This window comes from Triturus cristatus, chromosome 12 (genome assembly GCF_964204655.1).
Source record: "Triturus cristatus chromosome 12, aTriCri1.1, whole genome shotgun sequence".
NCBI classification, from domain to species: Eukaryota; Metazoa; Chordata; class Amphibia; order Caudata; family Salamandridae; genus Triturus; species Triturus cristatus.
Window position 1 is genome coordinate 299,376,389 of NC_140595.1, and position 22,257 is coordinate 299,398,645.

Here is a 22,257-nt window from a genome sequence, read left to right on the forward strand (position 1 = left end):
ACCGGGCTCTTCCACACTCCTGCAGTCTCTCAATGGGCCAGCATGATCCCTGGATCATTGATCTCTTGGTACACTATTTCATATTTCCATTAACATAAGCATGACACCCTCCTACCCCCGCTCCATATACAAAATCCTCAATGTGAAATTCAGGCATTTACCAACCCATTTTCAGAACCCTTTTAGTTTGGGGCAAAGCCATGTGCTTTGGAAGAAGTCTCCGATCAGCCCACAAGATGTAAGGTAATTGCCAGTACTTTTCTTCACCATCATATTCAAACTCTTATTAGTGTAGAAAGTCTATGCATCAGTTTGATCTGTATCAGTATGAATGCCACCTTAAGAGCCACGTAATATGCATATTGCGAGGCTTTCTCCTGTCCTTCGTCTTCCAACTCCCCAACATCCGTCTCCCTCTGAAGTTTTAATTTGTTGAGGGTGCCCAGACTACTGTTCATTAAGCTTTTAGAAATTTGAAACACAACATTCTGTGTTTTTTCCAGAATTTCGCTTCAGAAATGCACCATTCTGGATCTGGGCATGTGCACCCGAAAAGTGTTACAAAACTGTATTTACCTAAATATCTCTGTGAGCGCACCTGGCTGTACTCCATTTGCAATTGTAAATTTGTTGTCAGGGACTGTGGTCCCACATCATGAGCATCCATCACCCTCTATTTTGCACAACCCTATTTTATCCTTTTGACGCAATCTCTGTAAGTGCTTTATCTTCTCACTCCTCTTCTTATTTATAGAGGGTTGAAGCTACCGAGTGCGTCTCCAGCCTAATTTCTTTATGGTAGGTTGTCTTGCTTTAACGACAATGGTTGTGTGTGAGGAGGGGCAAATGTGTCACTGAGTGCTGCTAAATAGCCCAAGTCTCCTGGTGCATGTCTGTCCACTTGGAGCAAAGGATTTTGTGGGTGTGAAAAGGTCCATTCATTCACTATCACAATATGCGAGGCCTGATAATACCTAGTAGTATTGTGCAAACCATGGAGTGCAATGCCTTCATCTTAGACTCGGTCAGTATTTCTACCACAATTCTTAGGAAAGGGGGAGTGCTCCATCCCACAGCAGAGTCCATATCATTTTGGCCACTTTTCGAAATAAGCACTGGCAGTGCCAATACGTTTGGCTTTAAGGGAATGTTGTATGGTATTGTGAAGCATTACAAGTAAAAAGCATATGAATTTGCGTGGGAGCAATGAAATGTAACAATATATAGGTGTAGGTTAAAAGGTCAGCTGACAGTTGTGCTGTCAAGCCAGACTTAAAAATCCATGTAGGTTAATGAATGTCCGCCTTCTATCTGTGTTGCTGCCATAGAAATACAGACAACAAAAATTATCGTGTTATCCAAGACACTTTTACAGCATTACAATGTCATGTGTTTGCCCCTGAAAGTACAACCACAGCCAGCTGGATAAATAAATAAAATGGTGACAGCTGGTGGAGGGTAAGTACATTTTTGTGGAAGCACGAAACTTCTGCCCAATCAAAACATGTACTCTTGGCTCCCATCATGTGGGGAGAGCCAAACCCCTCTTTAGTGGTACACACAGGTGTCTGGCAACAGTTGTGCTCTCAATCCTGGCCATAAAAAGATTTCCAGCACCCAGTATGGTGTGGTCTGGAAAATATAAAGAAACTTGGGAAGCACAATCATTTTATAGTGCACAGCTTTATCTACGAACGAAAAAGGCAATACTTCCAGCGTTTCACAGCACCCTGTTTATTACATTTTATTTTATTTTTCCAATTCGGGTTGGGATTTTGATTGTTTGCCATTTTTAATGCAATACTGTTTTGGTACTGTATTACTGTTTTGGTACTGCATAAATACTTAACACATTTCCTTAGAGCAAAGCCTGTCTGCTTTGTGTCATAGTTACCAGGGGGTTGAGATCAGGTTGATTTAGTGATGAGGGTTCACCTTGACAAAGGTTGAGATTCTTCCTTGAGGTACGTATTCACCCGCCTATCCAATTTCTTACAAATACAATCTGGACAGCGCGGATTGTGGATCTCAAGGAAGACCCTCTGAATAAATTGTAAATACCCCTTAAGGAATACATGGTCTCCCGGAGTTACGCCTGCCTAGCAAAACCCATCCTGATAAAGAAAGAAACCAAAGGGCTTTCTAGATGTTACTGCAAGAGTGTATCAGAAGCATGGCACATCCAATATACAGAAAAAAGCAAAGAAAGGTAACTTAAAGAGCAGCATCATGTGAAGTCTCAGAAGGAGCCTTGAGACTTATTCTGTGAAAGTGTGCTATATATGCGCCAGCCTTCCATATATTTCCATTGGTAGGGATCAGACAGTCTGCATGGATGTATAAAGTGAAGTGTCAAACTGACTCGGGAAACAACAAAGAAAGAGGCAAAACAATTATTCGCAATTATAACATAATGCTGGTAGGTAGCCATTCTCCCTAGCTATCTTACCGGAGGCACAATGGAGAAAAGCCTTCTCTAAACAGAGGGCAAAAGCATGGTCTTTTACAGGGAAGCACACATAGAAACCCTTATAAAATGTGAGATATTGATGTTCTTAAGTCGGGTCAAGAGAGGGCTGGAACTCCTTATGGTTCAGGGAGAGACTCCTCATGACTCTGTCAAGGGCGAGGGCCTGGTTGGTAATGCTTTGTGATACACGTGCGCTTTTCGTTTCGGGGGGCTGTAGACACTTGTCTTCGTGACGTGCTGGCTAGAGAAAGGTAAAAAAAGAGAAACCAATGAATGTAAGCACGTCCCTCGGCACCCGCTTTCTGAGAGATGCTGAGGTAAATAGAATTCCTAGGATGGAAGAGATCTCCCATTGAAAGGAACCATTTGCGGAATGACACGGATCTGAAAGGCAAGAAGATGACGCGGAACCAATTACCCATTAAGGGAAGCTTTCTTCAACCATTATTTGTGTGCATGGCATTTAAAGACGGGACAGGAAAGTGCCCTGAACATGACTCACCGCCTGGATGAAACGCCCCGTAAATCAGCCTATGTCCTGCATGCGTATCTCCAAGGGGGAGCCTTTTATTGCTTAACACAGTCAAACAGCACAAATAAAATGAGGCAAAATAGTGCACCCATGTCACGGTATCCATTGGCAGATAGCAAAGTAATTCAACCTTGTTGCAGGATCCTCTGCAACAATGATCCTAAGACATGCTACACCCGTTGTGTCCTCCCTAGTGATGTGTGGTGTTCCGGATCAAAAGAGCGATTAATATATACCTGCAGGGGTGCTCTGGTAGCTTTCAAGGCTTTATTTTTCAGTATGCATATGCCTGATGGCAGCTCTGTTGCCTGTAGCCCACATTGGAAATGCCAGAGTGCCTGGTAGAGCTGGCCTCACTTAACCTGCTACTAGGACATGCACTCTTTTAGGTAATGTGCATGAAGCTCTCCCTATGTCAGCTGTCAAATTCTGCTATCGTTGCTAGTTGTGTTTTCATTGAATAAGTCCAAATACATGTAAATGTTTGCTCTAGTGCTATGTATTGTACAACCTATCTTGACATTTACTGTGTTGGCATCCTATTTACCTAATTTTATATGATTGCATAACTTCCCTAGATATGTCTGTAAAATGGACTCCTTGTCCTGAATGTTTTGTTCTGAACTTTGACTGTTTGTCCTGAATTGTTATAGTCACTGTCTAGACTTTGCTTCAATGCCAGGTGGCCACCTAAACCTCAAGGTCAGAAGTTTGAAACCTGACAAGGCAGATGCAGCCATTCATCCTTCTGAGGTCACTGAACTGTGCACCATTAAAATGCATGCTATTAATAGCTGTTGTGTACATACCACAGAGCTGGCAGAAGTGTGGCATGAAACTCTAATATATGTTAGGTTAAGGAGCTATGCAAATAGGCATGTGGGTGAAGTTTACTAACTGCATGAACAGAAAGATGTGAAAGAGTTGGCGCCCTCCTTACCTTATGAATAAACTGCCGAATGTTCTTCTTCCACAGATATTCCAGCATTTCCTGCAGTAAAGAAATAAGAGCATTGTTCCAAGATGACAGGATTCTCTTCCACCTGCTCAGTGGACAAAACCATAGCTCAATCCAGTCCCCATAAGCTAAATCTGTGCTGCGGTGGTTAAAGCACCATGTGTGAAGGAAGGTTGTAGTATGTGGTCCCTGAGGTGTGTGAGTGACTGCAGTTCTGCTCACACTCCTACCCCCATCACGAACACTCAGGAGCAAGGCAATGAGGTCTGACTGCACTCCTGCTTACCCTCCTCTCCCCTTCACTTGCACTCAGCAGCAAGGCGATCAGTAAGGCCATGGCTTTTAGCTGGATTAAGGGGTTCATCCTAAAGGAAAGAAAGAAGACTTTGAGCAACCAGAACAAAATAGTAGCTGTTCTCTTGTCAATTTCACATCTTTCATTTCTATTCAAAACCATTCTCTTACATTGGTTGAGACATTTCCATAACTGGTTGAGAGCTGGATTTCAGTCGTACTTCAAGATCCACAAGTTTTCTGTGCGTATTATCTTATCAGAGAATCACAGTTATGAACATTAAAAAGCATCAGCAGGCAAAGTCATGCTAAGTTTTACTCACACAAGGCATGCTATTTTTAACATGTTTGAAAATTTCTGGAATTACTCACCAAAACGACCAAGTTACTTACCTTTGGTAACGCCTTATCTGGTAGACTCAGGATCTAGCCGCAGATTCCTTAACATTGAATTCTCCCCAGGCACCAGACTGGATCCGGAAATATTTTTAATCAGTACCTCTCTGCGTGTCAGTAGAGGGTGTCTTGTTACTACGTAGGGATGTTGACCACCGGATTTTATGATGTCGGAGTCCATATATGTCCTTTCCCGACGAGTTGACGTCAGTTTCTTCGGTGAATACATTCTGTGCCAGAAACGCTGAACCACTTACAGAAACTGGCCAAGGAAACTGTGTGCCAATAAAGAGAGATATCTGTCTCACTCCCTGTCAATACAAACATATCTGCTAGAAGGAGTATCCCAATATCAAACCGGAGGATTATCCCAATATCAAGAAGCATATGAAAGATAGGAATGGGAGGATGGGAGGTTTGGTAAGGAATCTGCGGCTGGATCCTGTCTCTAGCAGATAAGGAGTTACCAAAAGTAAGTAACTTATTCATCTGATAGAGACATCTAGCCGCAGATTCCTTACCTTTGAATTAGATACCAAAGCAAAAACATTCCCGGAGAGGGCCTGCAAACTGATTAAATAAAAATCCCAGATTAGAACTAGCCATTGTCTAGCTGAACCATAAGAAGACAGAAGAGACCGGCCGCTCTAAGGCAGGAAGGCCATGAAGAAATGCAGATAAGGCGTTACCAAAAGTAAGTAACTTATTCATCTGATAGAGACATCTAGCCGCAGATTCCTTACCTTTGAATTAGATACCAAAGCAAAAACATTCCCGGAGAGGGCCTGCAAACTGATTAAATAAAAATCCCAGATTAGAACTAGCCATTGTCTAGCTGAACCATAAGAAGACAGAATAGACCGGCCGCTCTAAGGCAGGAAGGCCATGAAGAAATGCTCTGCAGCCCAAGAACTGTGGTAGGAACCACAGGTAATAAAAGCAGAAGAAGAAAAAGCATGTAGCTTTACCCCTGTCAAGAGTAAGAGAATTATGTACGAAGATAACATACCACATGAACCCAAAACGAGTGCACTGGCACTGCAGAACCTGAAAAAGAGTCAGCCACAAGTAGAGGAACCCAGGACAGAAAATTACTCTACTGAGCCATAGCTCAACACCACAGGAAAGCATTATCTTAGCCAAATTGTTTCATAGAAACAGAAAGAATAGAAACCAAGAACCCATGCACATGGGAGAGTATAGAGCAAATTCAGAACAAGAAGTTGGCAAACGCAACAAAGTGCCACAGTTGTCTTGATGAAAAAACTACCATAGATAGAGGGAGCACCTCTGGAATCACCCATAACGATAGTCATATGGGAGGCAAAAAAAGAGAAAACTGGTAGTTGTAAGAAAAGAAGGATATATATAGTAGCTAGTAGCGCAACATGTATAATTATTGCATTTTGGCACATTTAGAAGGTGGTCAGTTAACATTTTATCATGGAGTTTTTTGCAGACTTTTATTTATAATTTGGACTTACTATGTCGAATAGATGGTCTATACTTAAAATATATGCACTGATCTGTATGTAAATTTTTACTACATCTAAGTAACCATCTCGCATTTATGCTGTTATTATGGACTTATACCAATGTGTTTTTATTACTGTATTTATACTGAGATATATTTATTTATTTATTCATTTATATTACATATATTTAAATGCATACTTATTTATTTATTTATTGTAATAACACATTCAAACTATTACATAACTCAGGTTATTAAGAATGGAATTACTGCTATATGACCCTGATCCCACTATTGTGCGCTATTCGCCAGTCTGTCTTCCAACTTACATGCAATGTATTAAGTTCTGCAGTCTGTTTTCCATGTTTACTGATCATGTGACACAGGGTTTAGCAAATTTAAAAAAGAATCTTTCCGCGAAGCCTACCCTATGTGATCAAGGCCGACGCTTCGGCCGAAACGTGTCATGACAGGCAGTTGAGAGATCAATAAATTCAATTTATTTTGCCACCAAGAGGAGTTCGCTTCGTTCCTTTTCGCCATACCAGGAGGTTCAGGAATGATTGTTTGCAGCATATTATATATATATATATCTATATACATCTATATATATACATATACATATACACACACGTCTCCTTTGGACGTTCTCCTCACAAACACCAAATACAGCAGCACACGGTCGAAAGACTGTATACTTCTCCCGGTCAGTTTTTTCAATATTTATTTAATTATTTTGTTCTTATTCAAGGCATATTATACAGTCCATTATCAATAAGAATGGACCGACGGATTGCCTTCTACTGAGTCACTATGGGTTCTGCATTGTGACTATTAAATGCGCTGTCCCTTCTCAATGTTGTTGGCACTCAACTGGCAACTAGAGCGATACATTCAAATTCATGTCCTGGCTCATGTCTTCCGCCATCTACAAAAAACAACATCATGTTAAGAAAATTTGTTCACAACATTTTTTTCTCTCATCTTGGTATCCATTCATTGTTATTAATTCAGTTTTACTTTCTCATTTCCTTCGATCTTTTCTCTGTACATATATTTTGTATTTTTTTTTTTTATTTCATTTTTTATAAAAGTATATTTATATTGTTTTCTTTTATTACTCTATTTTTTCAAGAAAAAGCAAAACCAAGTAATATATGCGATGATGATTACCCCCAATGCAACTTTAATTATTATACAAGTCAAATATACTGCATTTCTCCCCAAATATCATAAGGAATTATCCTTTTTAGTCCTTGCTTCTTATTCCACTCATTCTTTCAAAGTGTGGACTGTGCGATAGTAATAGAATACATTCAAAGTGCAAATTTGTTAAAGTGCGACATGCAAAGGGTTTATTTGTCCTACCCCTAATGAAGCAGCATGTTTTGAAAAGTGCTATTTTAGTTAAAGTGCGAAGTGCAGTTATTTCACCCTTCTTCAAAAGAGAGCAGCATATTAAAAGAAGGTGCAAGTTGATTAAAGTGCTATGTGCAGGGTGGTTTTTCTTACCCTATCCTAACAAGCCGCATATAGAAGAAAGTGCTAATTAATCCAAAGTGCATAGTGCTATTATCATCATCATCATGCCCCTTCAATAATGTTTTAAAGTTCAAGTTGTTTCATCAATACATGTTGCTGGCCATTCTTTCATTTTTATCTAAACATTTAAATCTCATTCATCGAATTTTACTATAAACAATCAATTGCTTAGGGAGCATACAGTGATGATTGAGCCTGATGTTATCAGTGTCATGGATGAGCAAGTGAATCAGTGTCCTCATTAATCTAGATGTTGCCACTGTCATAAGTGGACAAACAATTCCGCATCCTTGTTATGGCCCCATGGTGTCTCAGTTCCAGTCCATAATATAAGTAGTGATTCTTGTTTTCGCAGTTCCTTCTCTCGATCTTCCCCTCTTGGGTGGGCCCCGACATGTTTTATGCCCCAATACGCAAAAGTCGATAATGATCGGTTATCCATCTGGTCAAAGTGGAAGGCTGCTGTGTAGTTCTTATCCCTATTTCTAATTGCTCTTTTGTGCTGTTGGATCCTTGATTTTAGTTTATTCTTGGTACTGCCGATATATATAGCTTTTTGCAACCACATTTTAGTGCATAGATGACAAACTCTGTGTTGCACGGGATTCTTTTTTCAATCGGCATCGTACGACCTTCCATTGCATGGTAGCTCCCACTATTCACATCATGTTAACATGCTTTGCATGAATGGCACTTCATGAAGCCTTCCTGATTCCTCGACAGCCATGATACCATTCCTTGTTGATTTCCTTTATTGATATAATGACTAGATGTCAGAATATCTCCAAAGGATTGTACTTTTTTAACCTAATTTGTGGGCCCTTTTCAAAGATTTCAGTTAGATGTTCATCATTCTTCAAAACACACCAGTTTTTCGTTAAGACCTTCTTGATACTGGGGTGGGCCATATTATATTCTAGGAAAAGTCTCTTAATGATTTTATTGTTCTCTTCCTGAACCCTTTGGGGTTAGAGGGACTGCTTCCTTGTTTTTTCTTCGGACCTGCGTTTGGCATCCTCAAGAACAGTTATTGGCTATCCTCATTTTCTGAAAATTCTAAACAGTCTTCACACCTCTTCATCATACAGCTCTTCTGTTGAGCAGATTCTCCTTGCTCTCAACATCTGGCTCTGAGGGATACTCCACTTTAATGCATATGGGTGGCCACTGTTTACGTGTAGGATGGAGTTGGTTGCCTTCGGCTTCCTGTGGATTCTTGTTAAAACATTCTCCTTAACCTCTAACTCCACATCCAAGAAGGTGCAATGTTGCTGACTCCATGCGTATGTGAACTGCAGGTTACAATTATTGTTGTTTAATTTAGTCAAGAAAAGCTCCAGATCCCTTTCACTGCCTTCCCATAAAATGAATAAATCGCCGATGAACCTGGGCCACAATGCCACACTCTCCATATGTGTTATTTTTCTCAGCCCAGGCCACCTCCTTCTTCCACGGCCCCATGAAGAGATTAGGGTAGGTGGGGGCGAAGGAAGTGCCCATTGCCGTTCCTTGTTCCTGTTGATAGAACTTTCCATCGAATATGAAGATACTGTGTGTAAGACAGTAATTAAACAAGTCCATCAACATGGGGGTGTGTTCTAGCCATTCCACTGGTCGATCTCTCATGAAACAAGTGCATGCCTGTATTCCTTTCTTATGCTCGATTGAAGTGTACAATGACACCACGTCCATTGTCACCATGATGTATTCCTTTTCCATGGCATGTTATCCAGCTTTTTAAAGAAATCTGTACCGTCTCCTAGGTAGAAAGGGAGGCTGGTTACATACTCTTGCAAAAACAGGTCGGGACATCTAGAGGTGTTTTCCAATAGTGACCCAATTGAGTTTGTATATATATCCTACTGGCAGCCACCAGTAAATACTTCTAATTAGCACCAAAGTTTTCATAGTGTAGGAAAGTGGCTCTGTATATACTGTTCCCAAATAGGTACAGTGTAAACAGAGTCCTCAGTCCCCAGAGTTTTGGCAGAGGCTAAAGTTAGATATAACCTTACTCTCTAAAGTGGTAGCTTGGTCGTGCAGTAAGGCAGTATCAGAGGACAGTGTAAAGCATTTGTTGTACACACTCAGTCAGCAAATGGTCTCACACACTCAAGAACTGAACTCTAGGCCAATGGTTTGTATATAAAAATATATGGTTGTTTTATTTTAGAACCAACAATAGGTATCAAAATATACTTTCTCAGAATGAGATGCTTTAGTTAAATACTTTGCAATAGGCAACTGACTTTTGAATGTAATAGTTACAGTTTGTTGCAATAGGCAACACAATTTCAAACACAAAAATACATTGAGCTCAATGGGAATTTCAAGTTAAATGCAATTGATTACTTTTAGGATTACCTTTCTAACTCCAGGACTGGATCCTAGATTCAGTCCTGGGACAGTTCCTCGAAACAGGTGAGTAAATACAATTTAGTTATTGTTGTGATTTTTAAGCAATATTTTGGTATTTTAAAAGTTGACACTTAGAAACTTTTCCTAATGAAATCACCAATGTTATCCTATGGAAGGAAATTCACTTAGCAGGTAAATGGGGTTATTGTTACTTTTTCTAGATCAGTTGGATCCTGGATCCAGCACTAGTGTACCACCTGTAAGCTGTTGAGAGAATGCGTTTAGGTTATACAGGCGATTTTTAACGAATAATTAGAAGTTTGAAAAATCGACACTTAGAAACTTTTTCAGTACAAACTAGGCAATGTTATCCTATAGAAGGAAATTCAAGTTGCAGGGAAAGTATGTTCTTGTTACTTTTGTAATCCAGTGCTGGGCTCCTAGGCTCAGTACTGGGACATCTATCTAAAACAGGTAATTACGTTTTCACAGTTGGTTCGATTTTTAAAGAGTATTTGTAGTTTGCAGAAATCGACACTTAGAAGAAATTTCACAGAAAAACAGTCAATGGTTTCCTATGGGAGAAAATTGAGTTAGCGGGAAGTATGCTTGTAATTACTTTTCAGGGTCAGTGCTTGGCACCAAGATCCAGCACTGGAATCTCTCCTAATAGCAGGTGAGTATTCTCAGTTTCGTTACTCGGTTGATTTTAGGTGAATATTTTAAAGTTTAGAAACTCCACACTTAAAAGAATTTTCAAGTGAAACCAGCCAATGTTACCCTATGGAAGAAAAGTGAGTTATCGGCTTTTGGGTAAGTACTCGACTGCCAGAGTTAAGTTGTTGGGCATAGACTCAGGGGTCTCCCAGTGTCAGGTAAGTACAGTTGTTACACACTCAGCGGCACAGGGGCAGCCGGGTGCAGAGTGAGTTAGGCCCAATGTTATCCTATGCAAGACAGGGGGCCCTTGGTTGGTGGCTGCTGACTAGCAGGCCACGCGGCTGTGGGAGCTGGGCTCCTGGTCACTTGCTCAGGGCAAATGGGGAAGTAGGTAGGAGTAGAAGTTGCACTGCCAGGGCCACTCAGGCGGCTGGGTGCAGGGTGATTTTGAGCCTTCGGGCCCTCAACGGATTGCAATAGAAAAGCTCAAGAACGAACAAAGGCTGCAAGCTCGGGGACGAAGATTCTTCAGGTGCGACCACCACTTCGAGAGGTAAGTTGGGTAGTTGGAGGATAGGTAGGTACCCAGGAGTTGGGCACAGGGGGCCGCAAGGCGCCGGGTGCAGGGGTGCCTTTTGATGTCGGGAAATCTTAACCTCTGTTGATCGCAGTTGGGGGGTTCCCTGGTTCTTAAGCTGCAGGCATCGTCAGGAGCGTCGAGGTGCCGGATTCGGGGTCACAGTCGCCGGGGGGACATCCTCGGGGTCTATGTCCACTCCAGCACAGGCCAGGCTTGGCGAGTGCAGAGTGTGCAGGATTCGCGGTTCCTGGCTGATGCCAGGGGTCAGTTACTCGCTCTGAGCAGTGCCACTGCTCGTGGGAGTCCCAGATGCTCAGAGTCACAAGGTAGCCAGGTCCTCCGGGGTTTGTGAGGTTGCTGGCTACAGGAGATGCCGGGATTTAGCAGGAGCAGGTTCGAGGGTCGACAGGCCGGTAGGGCTGGGGCCAACGCAATTGGTGTTTTCCCCTTGTTAGCAGCTGCACGGCAGGTCTTCTTTCTTCTTGATCTTCTTTACTGTTTCGGAATCTGGAATCTAAGGAAGGAAGGTTCAGGGTGCCCCTAAATACTAAATTTAGGGACGTTACAGGTAGGTAAAGGGCAGGGATCACTGGGTCCCTGCCCTGGGGTGAGTACACCCCCTATCCTGCCATTCTCCTGTGGGAGAGGGGCAGTGGCCTAGTCCTGATTTGGCAGGGCTCCCCATCTTCAAGATGGCGAGAGCCGGAGATGTGCTTCACCTCGCCTCCCCCACCTGAGGGGTGGGGTTGGCAGAGGCTGGCACACCCCCTGTCCTTCCTTGGGGTTTCCGGCCAGCCTTCCCGCCAGAGTGGGGGTTTAGAACCGGTAGGGGCCAGTTGCTGAGTACAGCAAGTGGCCTGGAGAAGCTCACAAAGGCCTTTGAAGCTTCCCTTGCCCATCGTGGGGGGGGACCTAGCACCACGCCCAGGATGTGCATTGTTGCAGGCCCAGCAGAGCGGATGGCTCTCTACCCAGGGGTCCAGACCTCATTGGCTGACAGCACCTTCACAGAAAAGTTGCGGCTGCCATTTTTTTGTTTGTTGGGTAACAGTCCTCAGGGCTCAAATTTGGGCTGTAATGTTTATGAAGGGGTCAGGGTAGGGACTCCCTGACCCCTAAGGGGGGATTTAAGTGGGTTGAAAGCATAAATTGTTATGTAATAGTGCATGTAAATATTTTTGGGGATTTTTCTGAACTCTGCCGATCCACCAAGGGCGCTTAGCGTGATCAAAGTCCCCTGTGGAACCGCAAATCATAATGCAGCTCAGTGGCGCACCCCTTTTCTCCACCACTATGCAAACGTGCCTCCTGGTGCACTACTTGTTGGATAATGAAGTCCCCTTGCATGCTGAGGGTCCTTGGGGGCCAAGAACCCCTTCTGTTACCTTCAGTAAGTCCCACACTTCGGGAATGCTGAGATCTCTTCGAAGGACCCTTCAGTAAGTCCCACACAGCGGGAATGCTGAGATCTCTTCGGAGGACCCACCCCCTTTCTCCACCACTCTGCAAAAGCGCCTCCTGGTGCAGTATAGGTTTTGGGATGAAGCCCCCTTGGATGCTGAGCATCCTTGGGGCCATGAACCCCTCCTGTTATCTCCAGTAAGTCCCACACAGCGGGAGTGCTGAGAGTTGTCTGAGGCCCTGCCCCTTTCTCCACCACTCTGCAAAAGTGCCTCCCGGAACACTACTGGTTGGGGGATAAACTCCCCTTGGATGCTGAGGGTCCTCGGGGTCCAAGAACCCCTCCTGTGAGAGAAGATTTTCCATGAGGAACAAGGCAATAGTACATCTGCACAAAATACCATAATAATGATTACATGCATGAAGTCTGGAAAGAAAAAAACCCCCTAGGCTATAGGAATTGAAACCAACTCAGGGTTACAAAACAGAAAAATCGACTCCAATCCATCTTGATGGTTAGGGAGAAAGACATAACCCCTGCTGAAGGCAGGAACACCTCACCGCGTGCACCCGAAGGTCCCCCAAATAACTAAGTCAATGGGCAGTAAGGGGAAGCAAGACTGCTGGGAAGGAGGATGCAGAGAGTAAACAGAATTAAGAGGCCTCACCGCCTGACTGTCCTGAAACTGCAGTAATGCAAAGTGAGCATGGGTGCTGAATAGACGGGCAGCATCAACGGGCATGCCAATCAAGGTGTTCTAAACAGCCTCCAAAAACACACAGGTGCGCAACCAGGCAGGCCGATGTAGTGCTATCGAAGAAGTCATAGTCCGGCCTATGGAGTCAATGGTATCCATACCACATCGAATGATTAATTTAGCTGCTTGTTGCCCACCCTGTATTAACATGGCAAGATCATTCCGGGTCTCATCCGGAAGGGAGAGCAGCAGATGTGCCAATGAATCCCACAATGTACGGGAAAAGTGTTCAAGGACACAAGAAGTATTAAGGGATCACAGTGCAGAACTGGTGGAGGAGAAAATATGTCTGCAACAAATGTCTAGACTTCTTGACTCTGTCTGGAGGAACAGTAGGAAAAGGATTGATATTTTGGGCGGCCAAAGCGGCCTGTACCACAAAACTGTGATGAGTAGGATGGCAGAGGAGACAGGTCGAATCACTAGGAGCTGGATGGTGTCTGTGAGAATTAAATCAATCCACAGGAGCCCCTGTATTGGGTTTAGCCCAAGCCCTCAACAAAATGTCAAATAGAGCTTCACTGTAAGGAAGCACCGTCTCTACCCCTGTTTGGCCTTGATGGAGGACGTCAAGTAAGGGACCAGTCTTCATTTCCACAAAAGCAAGTGTCATATCCAAAATAAGAGAAAGTCATCTGAGCATGTCAGCTTGAGAGAAGCTTGCCTCTGTAGCAAGGCCAGTAGGGGAAAAGAGGCCTGAGACTCGGGAAGACTCTAAGCCATTAGCTTTAGCCAAATCAGTCAGCCAGCTGTCCTCCATACGAGGATGGGCAGTCCCAGAGATGGGGCCGCATCCGACGCTGTCCGGTGGCGAAGCGGTGATGCCTTGGCGTTGGAAAGAGAGAGTGGCGTGCTGTCGAGCAGAGTCGCCGTCATCAGAGCCGGCTGATCGGATCTTAGAATAATTTTTCTGCTGACTGTTTTCACTTTTTAAAACAGTGCTCCAAAGCCAGCTTCTGTGACTACAACTTAATGTGGGTGCAAATCAAAGACACACTTAAAGTATATGTTTGTTATTATTCCTGGTGCCCGCCATCTTTGACTAGTGTAATTAGAAATCAAGCCGTCTAGATATCTGCTTTATATGTTTGTTTCTTATTCCTGGGGCCCAACATCCTTGCCCAGTTTAATTGAAATACACCATATAGGGTTGCATTTCCTGAAATCAGCTTCTAAGTTCACTTTTTCGTCAGGTGACCCAGTTTAGGCTGCCACTTGCCAGTTTGCTCTTTTTTTTTTAATGTTAGTATTGTACCTACTCTACCTGCTAGAAAAACCTGAATTCTACTTGCATAAACTTACACTGTGCTCTAGAGACGCTGTGCGCACCTTAGACAGCTGTGTAGCTGGCACAAGAAAATGTTTTTTACCAGCGGAATACTCCAAGTTAATTATGTGCTGAGTAATACAAATGGTTCCTCAGCAATCATCCTTTATAGCTTGGGACTTTCATATCTAGCCGTAAGTGATCTACCTTGGCGTTCTCCTGTGGTGACAGAAGTTGTGTTTTCCATTGTTCCATCTGTGTGGACACTAGTTTCACTGAGTAGAGATTCGTACTAAGTAATACCCTGTATGAAGATGGTGGTTGAGGACTGCAGATTATAGAGAAGAATAACACTAGACATAGGCATGGAGGAAACAGCTAGATGACAAGTGCTATGGAAAGTGACACACACTACAAAGTAAAGAAAGAGAAGGGTTAACAAGACTTGCAGACAACAACATTCTTGTGCATGAAATGACCTGGGTTGTCAGACCGCTAGTCATGTATGTGGTAAGGATCTCTGATAGTCCGGAAAACAAACATCACTTCTACAGAGTGAGGATGATCAAGACGGTGGCACGGAGTACAAGTAAGACTGCGGTACCTACAAAGTAGGGACCATGGGGACCTTAGATGTCACAAAAAAGGGATAATTGAAGATGAAAGACCACAGAAGAAAATGAGTTGTACAAAGGTGGCTGGGTGACCAAGAATACAGCAGTTAAACTCACACAGTAAGATGTGTAACAAGTCGATCCAGGGTCACTTCCCGTTTCACCAACTGGAAAAGTGTAGGGCTACTCAATACCATGTTCTCCAGGATGGCCAGCGACAGTTGCTGAACAGTGATATCCATTAGGTTTATGTTCACAAAACTCACAATCTGGACAATAAAACAAAGAATATGATGTTATCATAAGGGGAAACCAGGCTATAATATGATTTAAAGGGGCCAAAGTCTACAGAACCAAAAGCCACAGAATGAATATAGGAGTGCCTATAGGAACATCTACTTTACTGCATAATGAATAATGCAAAACATTCCACTGCTAAAATCAATTAAGAGTAAAAATCTTTTTTAAGGAAAGTAATAAATGATAATGTCCGTCAGGAGTTTAGTGACACAATGAACTGCACGTCTTTGATCTATTCTCTACCACTCACTAGACTGCTGCACATCAATGAAGAGATCTGCAATCAATGGAAAGCAACCCTCAGGCTATTCAAGAATAGAGCTCTAGGTTATGGAATGCAATCCCTACAACACAGATAATGTCAAAACTTACTTCGCTAGAGGCCTCCAGTGTAAGAAATAGATTACTTAGGGATTTCCTAGGTGGTACTCTACATTTGTATAACTGTCTTTGTGAGGTATTCTGTAATACATCTCAAACACTCTTATAAGACTCGTATTAATTTACCAAGTGACATTCCTAGCAAAAATATTTACTGTGTTTTCCAACCTTCCTGAAAGGAACCCATCAGGAACCCACTAGTAAACAAGACATACTGTTATACTAACATTACTTAGCAACTCTCACATTTGCATTTTTATTTTGCAATATTGATCCGTCCACAGTGTGTTTACATGAAAGAATCTCACACAGAAGGCATGCATGTACCAAATGCCTCAAGTGCCAGAGCCACTAACCTCTCCTGTTTATTTCATGGCATTATCTATAAATAGAAAAGAGACAAGGCACTCTAGGCTACAGAGAGACCATGCCTACAGTATCAGTATTTTGTTTGCATGTTTGCTTAGGCACAGCATATAAAATTGACGAAAATGTTAGTGCAAGTACTGAATGAAGCTTGCAATGCCATCAGGAAGCATGAGTGGATGCCATATCTATCCTTGCAAAGAAACTACTGGAGAATAGAATACCACAGAATACCTTAGTCCCTGTGTCCCTTGCTTTAGACCACAATCCGATACAATAGGCAATGGACCTAGAATGGTGTACTGGTCATAGGAGGACCGCAATGTACAGCTTTCCAGTCACAAACCAAATAATGTCTTCCACATGTAGCAAGTGTGGGGTAATTGCCTTGAGCTCAACAAATGCATATTTACAAGATCATTGTCATTTTAACATCCAGGTTGGGATTTATTATTCACCTTTAGGGAAAACATAAGGCTTGGAAAAACACTAGTTTGCAAAGAAACACTCTTATGAGTATTGTAGAATCAAAAATGCATTTGAGAAAGAACCAGGATGCGATTTGAGAATCACCTTCAAATGATTCTATTATTTTGACATACAGTTTGGAGACTGATCGCAAAAGCTCTTTTCATAAATCCGGAAGAGCGGTAGGGGTGGGGCTATGAAGGGTCTGCAACACCTCTCGCCTTCACTGCTACCTTTTCCACCATGCTGGTTTGAGGTGAGGATGACTGAAGGAAAACCATTCACACCTGCATGACTCAAAAACTGTGGTTCCTATTATGGGTGCAGACTCTGATTTTAAGAATCAAAGCTACCCACACAATGCCATAAATGAAATGATAAAGCTATACTGTGCACTACTTTGAAAACCTGCTCCACTACCAAAACAATGATTGGGGAATAAAGAGGTCAATCCATTAATTTAATCCTAATCATATCACAATAGCTATTGATTGAACACTCACAATCACTTAGAAGCATAATGCATTAAGCGTAGGCCTAGCTTACCTCTAAAATTACCTCGAAATGGAGCTGACAGTTCTTATTCATATTCGGAGCATCTTAGTCCACCTTAGCTAGATTAACAGGGTTTGTATTAATTTGTCCCCATCCCGTGCTGGGCTTCCTAGCAATCATTCACCTCACACCAAACATCACCTGAAAGGATTCTTTTACCTTTTTGATGAAGACCGGACTCAAAGACTCCCAGGAAACAAAGCCGTGCTCCATCAGCTCCATGAAAGCCTTCAGGGTATGAGCCATAATCTCCCCAGAACTGAAATCAGAAAAGAATACTGAGACTAAGACAGAAGCCTAACTAAGAATGATAGCCATCAACCCTGCTTTGCTGACATATGTTGATAGCCAATTATAAATGCATGCCCTGGATCTACACTGATAACCAGCAATTACACACTCGTCTCAGTAAAACTGATAGCAAACACTTAATATATACCTCTCATTTCCGTTTCTAGATTCTGAATAATACACACATTTGATCTCACGTATGAAACAATCTACTAATATCTGAAATCAATTGCAATATTTCCTGCTAGCCTGACTATGCCCCTGTTTCTCTACATATATAAAACCCATATGCTTCCATATTTCACCATTACGGGAATCAGGGCATTACGACAATTCTCAATACATGTTTTGAAATTTTTTAGAAGGGGAAAATATTTTATTAAATAATTAGTAAATCTAGCTTAACAAGGCACTCATACATTAAAGACAAAATATTTGTACACTTTAGAAATTAGAAGCAATAAATAATTAAAATGTTGAGGACAAACATTCCCAACAAAATTGAGTGAAAAACTCACAATTTTATACGTGGGGAATAATGTCTTGTCAAACACAATTTTGGCACAGTCATGGCACCAAATTTGCTCCCTCACATGCCATCCTCTCTATGGGTGGTATGAGAGTGAGCCCACCCGAAACATTTCTGAAAAAACTGTAATTAAAATAATAACAACAATTTTGTGTATGATAACCTCATCATGACACAAGATGAGGTCATGCTGATTTTAATACCGGTTTCATAATGGAATATAACACTCAGAGTACCTGTTTTTAACACTTATTATGTTGAACATGATGCCTTTAGATTGCAAACCAATGGCTGTAAACTCTATTTTACATGCCAGAAATGTTCATTATCCATTTCAATTTTTCAATGTCCTAGTAGGTGAATTTTATGTTAGTAGAGATGGCTCCAAAGTCCAGACTAATGAAGCAGAGGCCACATTCTTGTCACATGACTACAGTAAAAGAATGCTTGCACAGACTTACTTTGATCTGAAGTTAAAATGACAACAGTAGTAAGGTTACATATGTAACCCACTATAAACCATGAGCTCTTTAAAATTTTCAAAGTATCATGATGAGATGGAACATTCTTAAATAGGCTTCCGCTCTTAAATCCATTCTCTAAAAGCATCCCTTAGTGACTTTTAGAAAAGCACAAGATGTGAGGCAGGTTCCCTATTCCCAGTGACTACAATATACACATAAGAACAGCAGGTTATTCTATCCAAATGAACTGGCTTCCCTCACACCCTAGAAGTTTCTACACATAAATTGCATTCTATCCTTTTTCAGTGTCCCCAAACTACTTCTTATGTGTCTCATCTCACAACTGCAGAGGGACAATATAACAGTATCTACAAGAAGGACACTCATGCAGATAAAGAATTCTGTCCACCCCACGCACTTATTTCACAAGATTTTCATGGAATGGATTTGTCAGTAATTACTTTATTGGATAAGCCAACAGAACAATAACGTGTGTTTTTTAGTCAGTCCAAGTCGTGGGACGCCGGTGACTGAGAGGAGGGGGCAGGAGGAGGACGTTAGGCCCCAAGTGTCCTTGTGGCAGGCCGTCGCCCATGCCATTGCCTCGCACCTGGATGCGTTTATTTACATTACCAGGGGCTCCTGCTGTGCAGGTCGTGCACGGCCGCATGCCCTGGCAAAGACCGGGCCAAGAGCGGGCCCTTCTGCGCCCATCCGCGGACAGACGAGGTTGGGCTGGGCCCACTCTCTTGGCCCCCTCGAATAGCTTGGCGCCTTAAACCTTAGCTGGCAGCATCAGAGGCATTTCATGCCCCGGGGGCGAGTAGAAGCAAGCACAATAAGTAAAGGCTTTATTGCTGTCTCAAACCATCATTGGGGGGTTTTGAAACCTGTGTCCTGCCCCTGCAGTCTCGTGTTGTTTTTGCAAAAACTGTCACACTGCCATTTTGCTATCATGCGGAAGAGGAAAGCCTAACATGTCATTAAAACCACAGGCCAAACCCGTACAACTATTGACTCATTTCTGGCAAAAGCTGTGGGAGTCATTTCGAAAGAAATTGATCGGGCTTTCTGTCAGATCTGGAGGCTCCCTGACTTTGCCTACAGATGTCCCATTGACGGTCGCACCAAATGTACAGGGACAGGAGCCAGTCGTTCCTCTTGCAAAATCATTGGGTCCCACACTTAATCCAGCTTCTGAGGTTCATTCTCCTGGTCCTTCTACATCTAGGCCCCTTCTTCTCTCATCTCCCAACACCGACTTGGTGAGCACCCCCAGCCCACAAATGGAAGCGGAAGGCTAAAAAATCAGAAGATGTTCCGGTCACACAGAAGGGGATTGCGGGAGCATACGGGAGAAACTGACAGAGGACAAGGAGGTCTACCTAGCTCCTGTACTACAAAAAAATCACAGCCACCTTTACTGACTTATTGGCCCCTCTCTGGGTCAGACTTGATAATCTGGAGGCAGTTTCTAGGGAACTGTTAAGCTGAATGGAGAAAGTTTTGACATTTGCGGACAAGATTCCCCACATCACCCAGACCCAAGTCACAAATACCGACATACCTACCATTGATCTCCCCAGTTGTAGACAGTCTTGCATCAGTAATTCCAAGTCGGTGGCTGTAACAAGTCAGAATATGCTTACTGGGCCCCTCGTACCTCACCATATAACTTAGTTCCTACTACTCAGCCTTCCTTATCACTTAATTCTGCTGGTGCAGTCCAAACCGGTGGCCGGCTGCCGGTAATTAATTTTCCCCCAGCCTGTTCCCCCTTACATTGTAGTCTTGACGGGTCCCTTGGCTCGCCACTCACAAACTGGAAACCACAGCCCAATTGGTTAATAAAGTTTCACATTGGTTGGTAAATATACAAGTTACACTGGGTCTGTATGGGAGTATAGGGATATCCTGATGGCATAGAAGGCCTTATGCATAAGGCCTTCTACAAAACCATTTGAGGGAGATTTTATTATTATTAGTGTTAGATACCCAGAAAAGGTACGGAGAATCTGGAGTGTTTTTTCTAATTCCTATCTTCCAGCCAACTGTATAAAACCACTCCCTTTTCTATAGGCCCCCAGTGTGTGCCTCAAGTGCAGAACAGTCTCTGGGTCGTGGAGAAGAAGAAAGTACACAGGGGGGGCCAGCAGATGCTGTCAAATCATTATTCCCCCATGTCGGAACTTATTGATCAGGACTGACTCCCTGAGAGAGAGAAGGAAAACGCATCCTGCAGGTCCAGCAATTGGGCTCATCACCACAGGGCACAGAAGGGAGTGGGGACTCAGCCCCCTAAAATCAATCTATCCCCCTATACCTCCCTTAACTCCAGTGCACCATGTGGGTAACTCATTGCTTTAGGGGGTTTCGAACTCACCAGCTAACACCAGAACATTCCCCGTGGGCTTTACTCACAGAGCCGGGAAGGATTTAAGACTCATCTCATGGAATGTGGCTGGCTTGTTCGCTAAGTTCTGAGATGATAGGTGGCTACAATTTTTTTTTTTTTTGAAACCATTTATTACAGGTCTTAATAGTATACAAGTATGGGCCCACAACCTTCCGGCCGGACGCTAGCAATGGTAGGAACATACGACATACATTTATGGAACACGTGGTATTACAGGAGGAGCATTTCTCAGTAGGTAATTGTTGGAAACAGCCCCACTCCCACTCCGCAGGGTGGTGGTGGACCTTCCCAACACAATGGGGTAGCTTGGCTCGAGTGGTCAGGAAACAGGCGCAGTGCTAAGCATACAATATACCCATACAATAACCATGCGTGCATCCGTTCCAAAAACGACTCTACACCGTAAAAATTATGAAAATATTCTTTCTTTATCTTTTTCTCTTAGTTGCTGATTGGAAAAATAAATAGGTCAATCACAATATACAAGTTTCAATTAGTGCAGGTCAAATAAATATCGGCTGTTTGATGAAATAAATAGGGGTGATCATAAATAACAGGGCATAAATACAAGGGCAATATATACAGACAATTAAATACTTTGAGGCAATAAATACTGTATCAATAAATATTGTACACCAACAAGTCCTGTGGACCTATAAATATAGTGCAGCAATAAATAGGTAAAAAACTCAATAAATACAGTATCCCCAATAAATAATTACAAGTATACAGCACCCCTCATATAATCAGATGACACTTCACTTCTTAAGGGCTGATTTGGCCCAGGCACAGCTTGTAGGGTTGTGGAAGGCTTGAGGGGGGAGGCTACTCCCTGGCTGGGACAAGGCTGAGGCCTAAACTGAGGTAGATCAAAGGGGGGAATACCAATGCCCTGGCTTTCCTTCTCCACACAACCTCTCTAGGTTAGTCCCAGTTCACCCCAGGCACAGTCAGGTGGGTTTCAGCACCTCCCTAGCCCCTTAGAGCAGTCTCTCAGGTCTCCACAGGGCCTTAGGCGCCCTCTACTCCACTTACTGCCCTTTTTCTGATGTTCCGACGCCGCTGGAGTCGGGTCGACGCCGTGAGGCGGTTCCGGTTCGGTCTCGGCGGCCTCGGCACAATGTCAGTTCTTTGACGACGCCGGTAGGCGGTTCCGGTCCGATGTCGGCGGCCTCGGTTCGAT

The 22,257-nt window shown here is 43.0% G+C and overlaps 1 protein-coding gene across 6 annotated transcripts in view; it reads right to left on the reverse strand.

Moving 5' to 3' along the window:
• ELMO3 (engulfment and cell motility 3) overlaps nucleotides 1-22,257 on the reverse strand; it is a 185,254-nt gene that overhangs the window by 87,948 nt on the left and 75,049 nt on the right. For all 6 annotated transcript variants that reach the window (XM_085638688.1, XM_085638689.1, XM_085638690.1 and 3 more), the window contains 4 exons: nucleotides 17,534-17,633; nucleotides 15,422-15,573; nucleotides 4,247-4,325; nucleotides 3,943-3,993 (listed from right to left, as the gene is read on the reverse strand). In XM_085638688.1, the coding sequence (XP_085494814.1) occupies nucleotides 3,943-3,993; nucleotides 4,247-4,325; nucleotides 15,422-15,573; nucleotides 17,534-17,633 (382 nt within the window). The remainder of the gene's footprint in view (nucleotides 1-3,942; nucleotides 3,994-4,246; nucleotides 4,326-15,421; nucleotides 15,574-17,533; nucleotides 17,634-22,257) is intronic.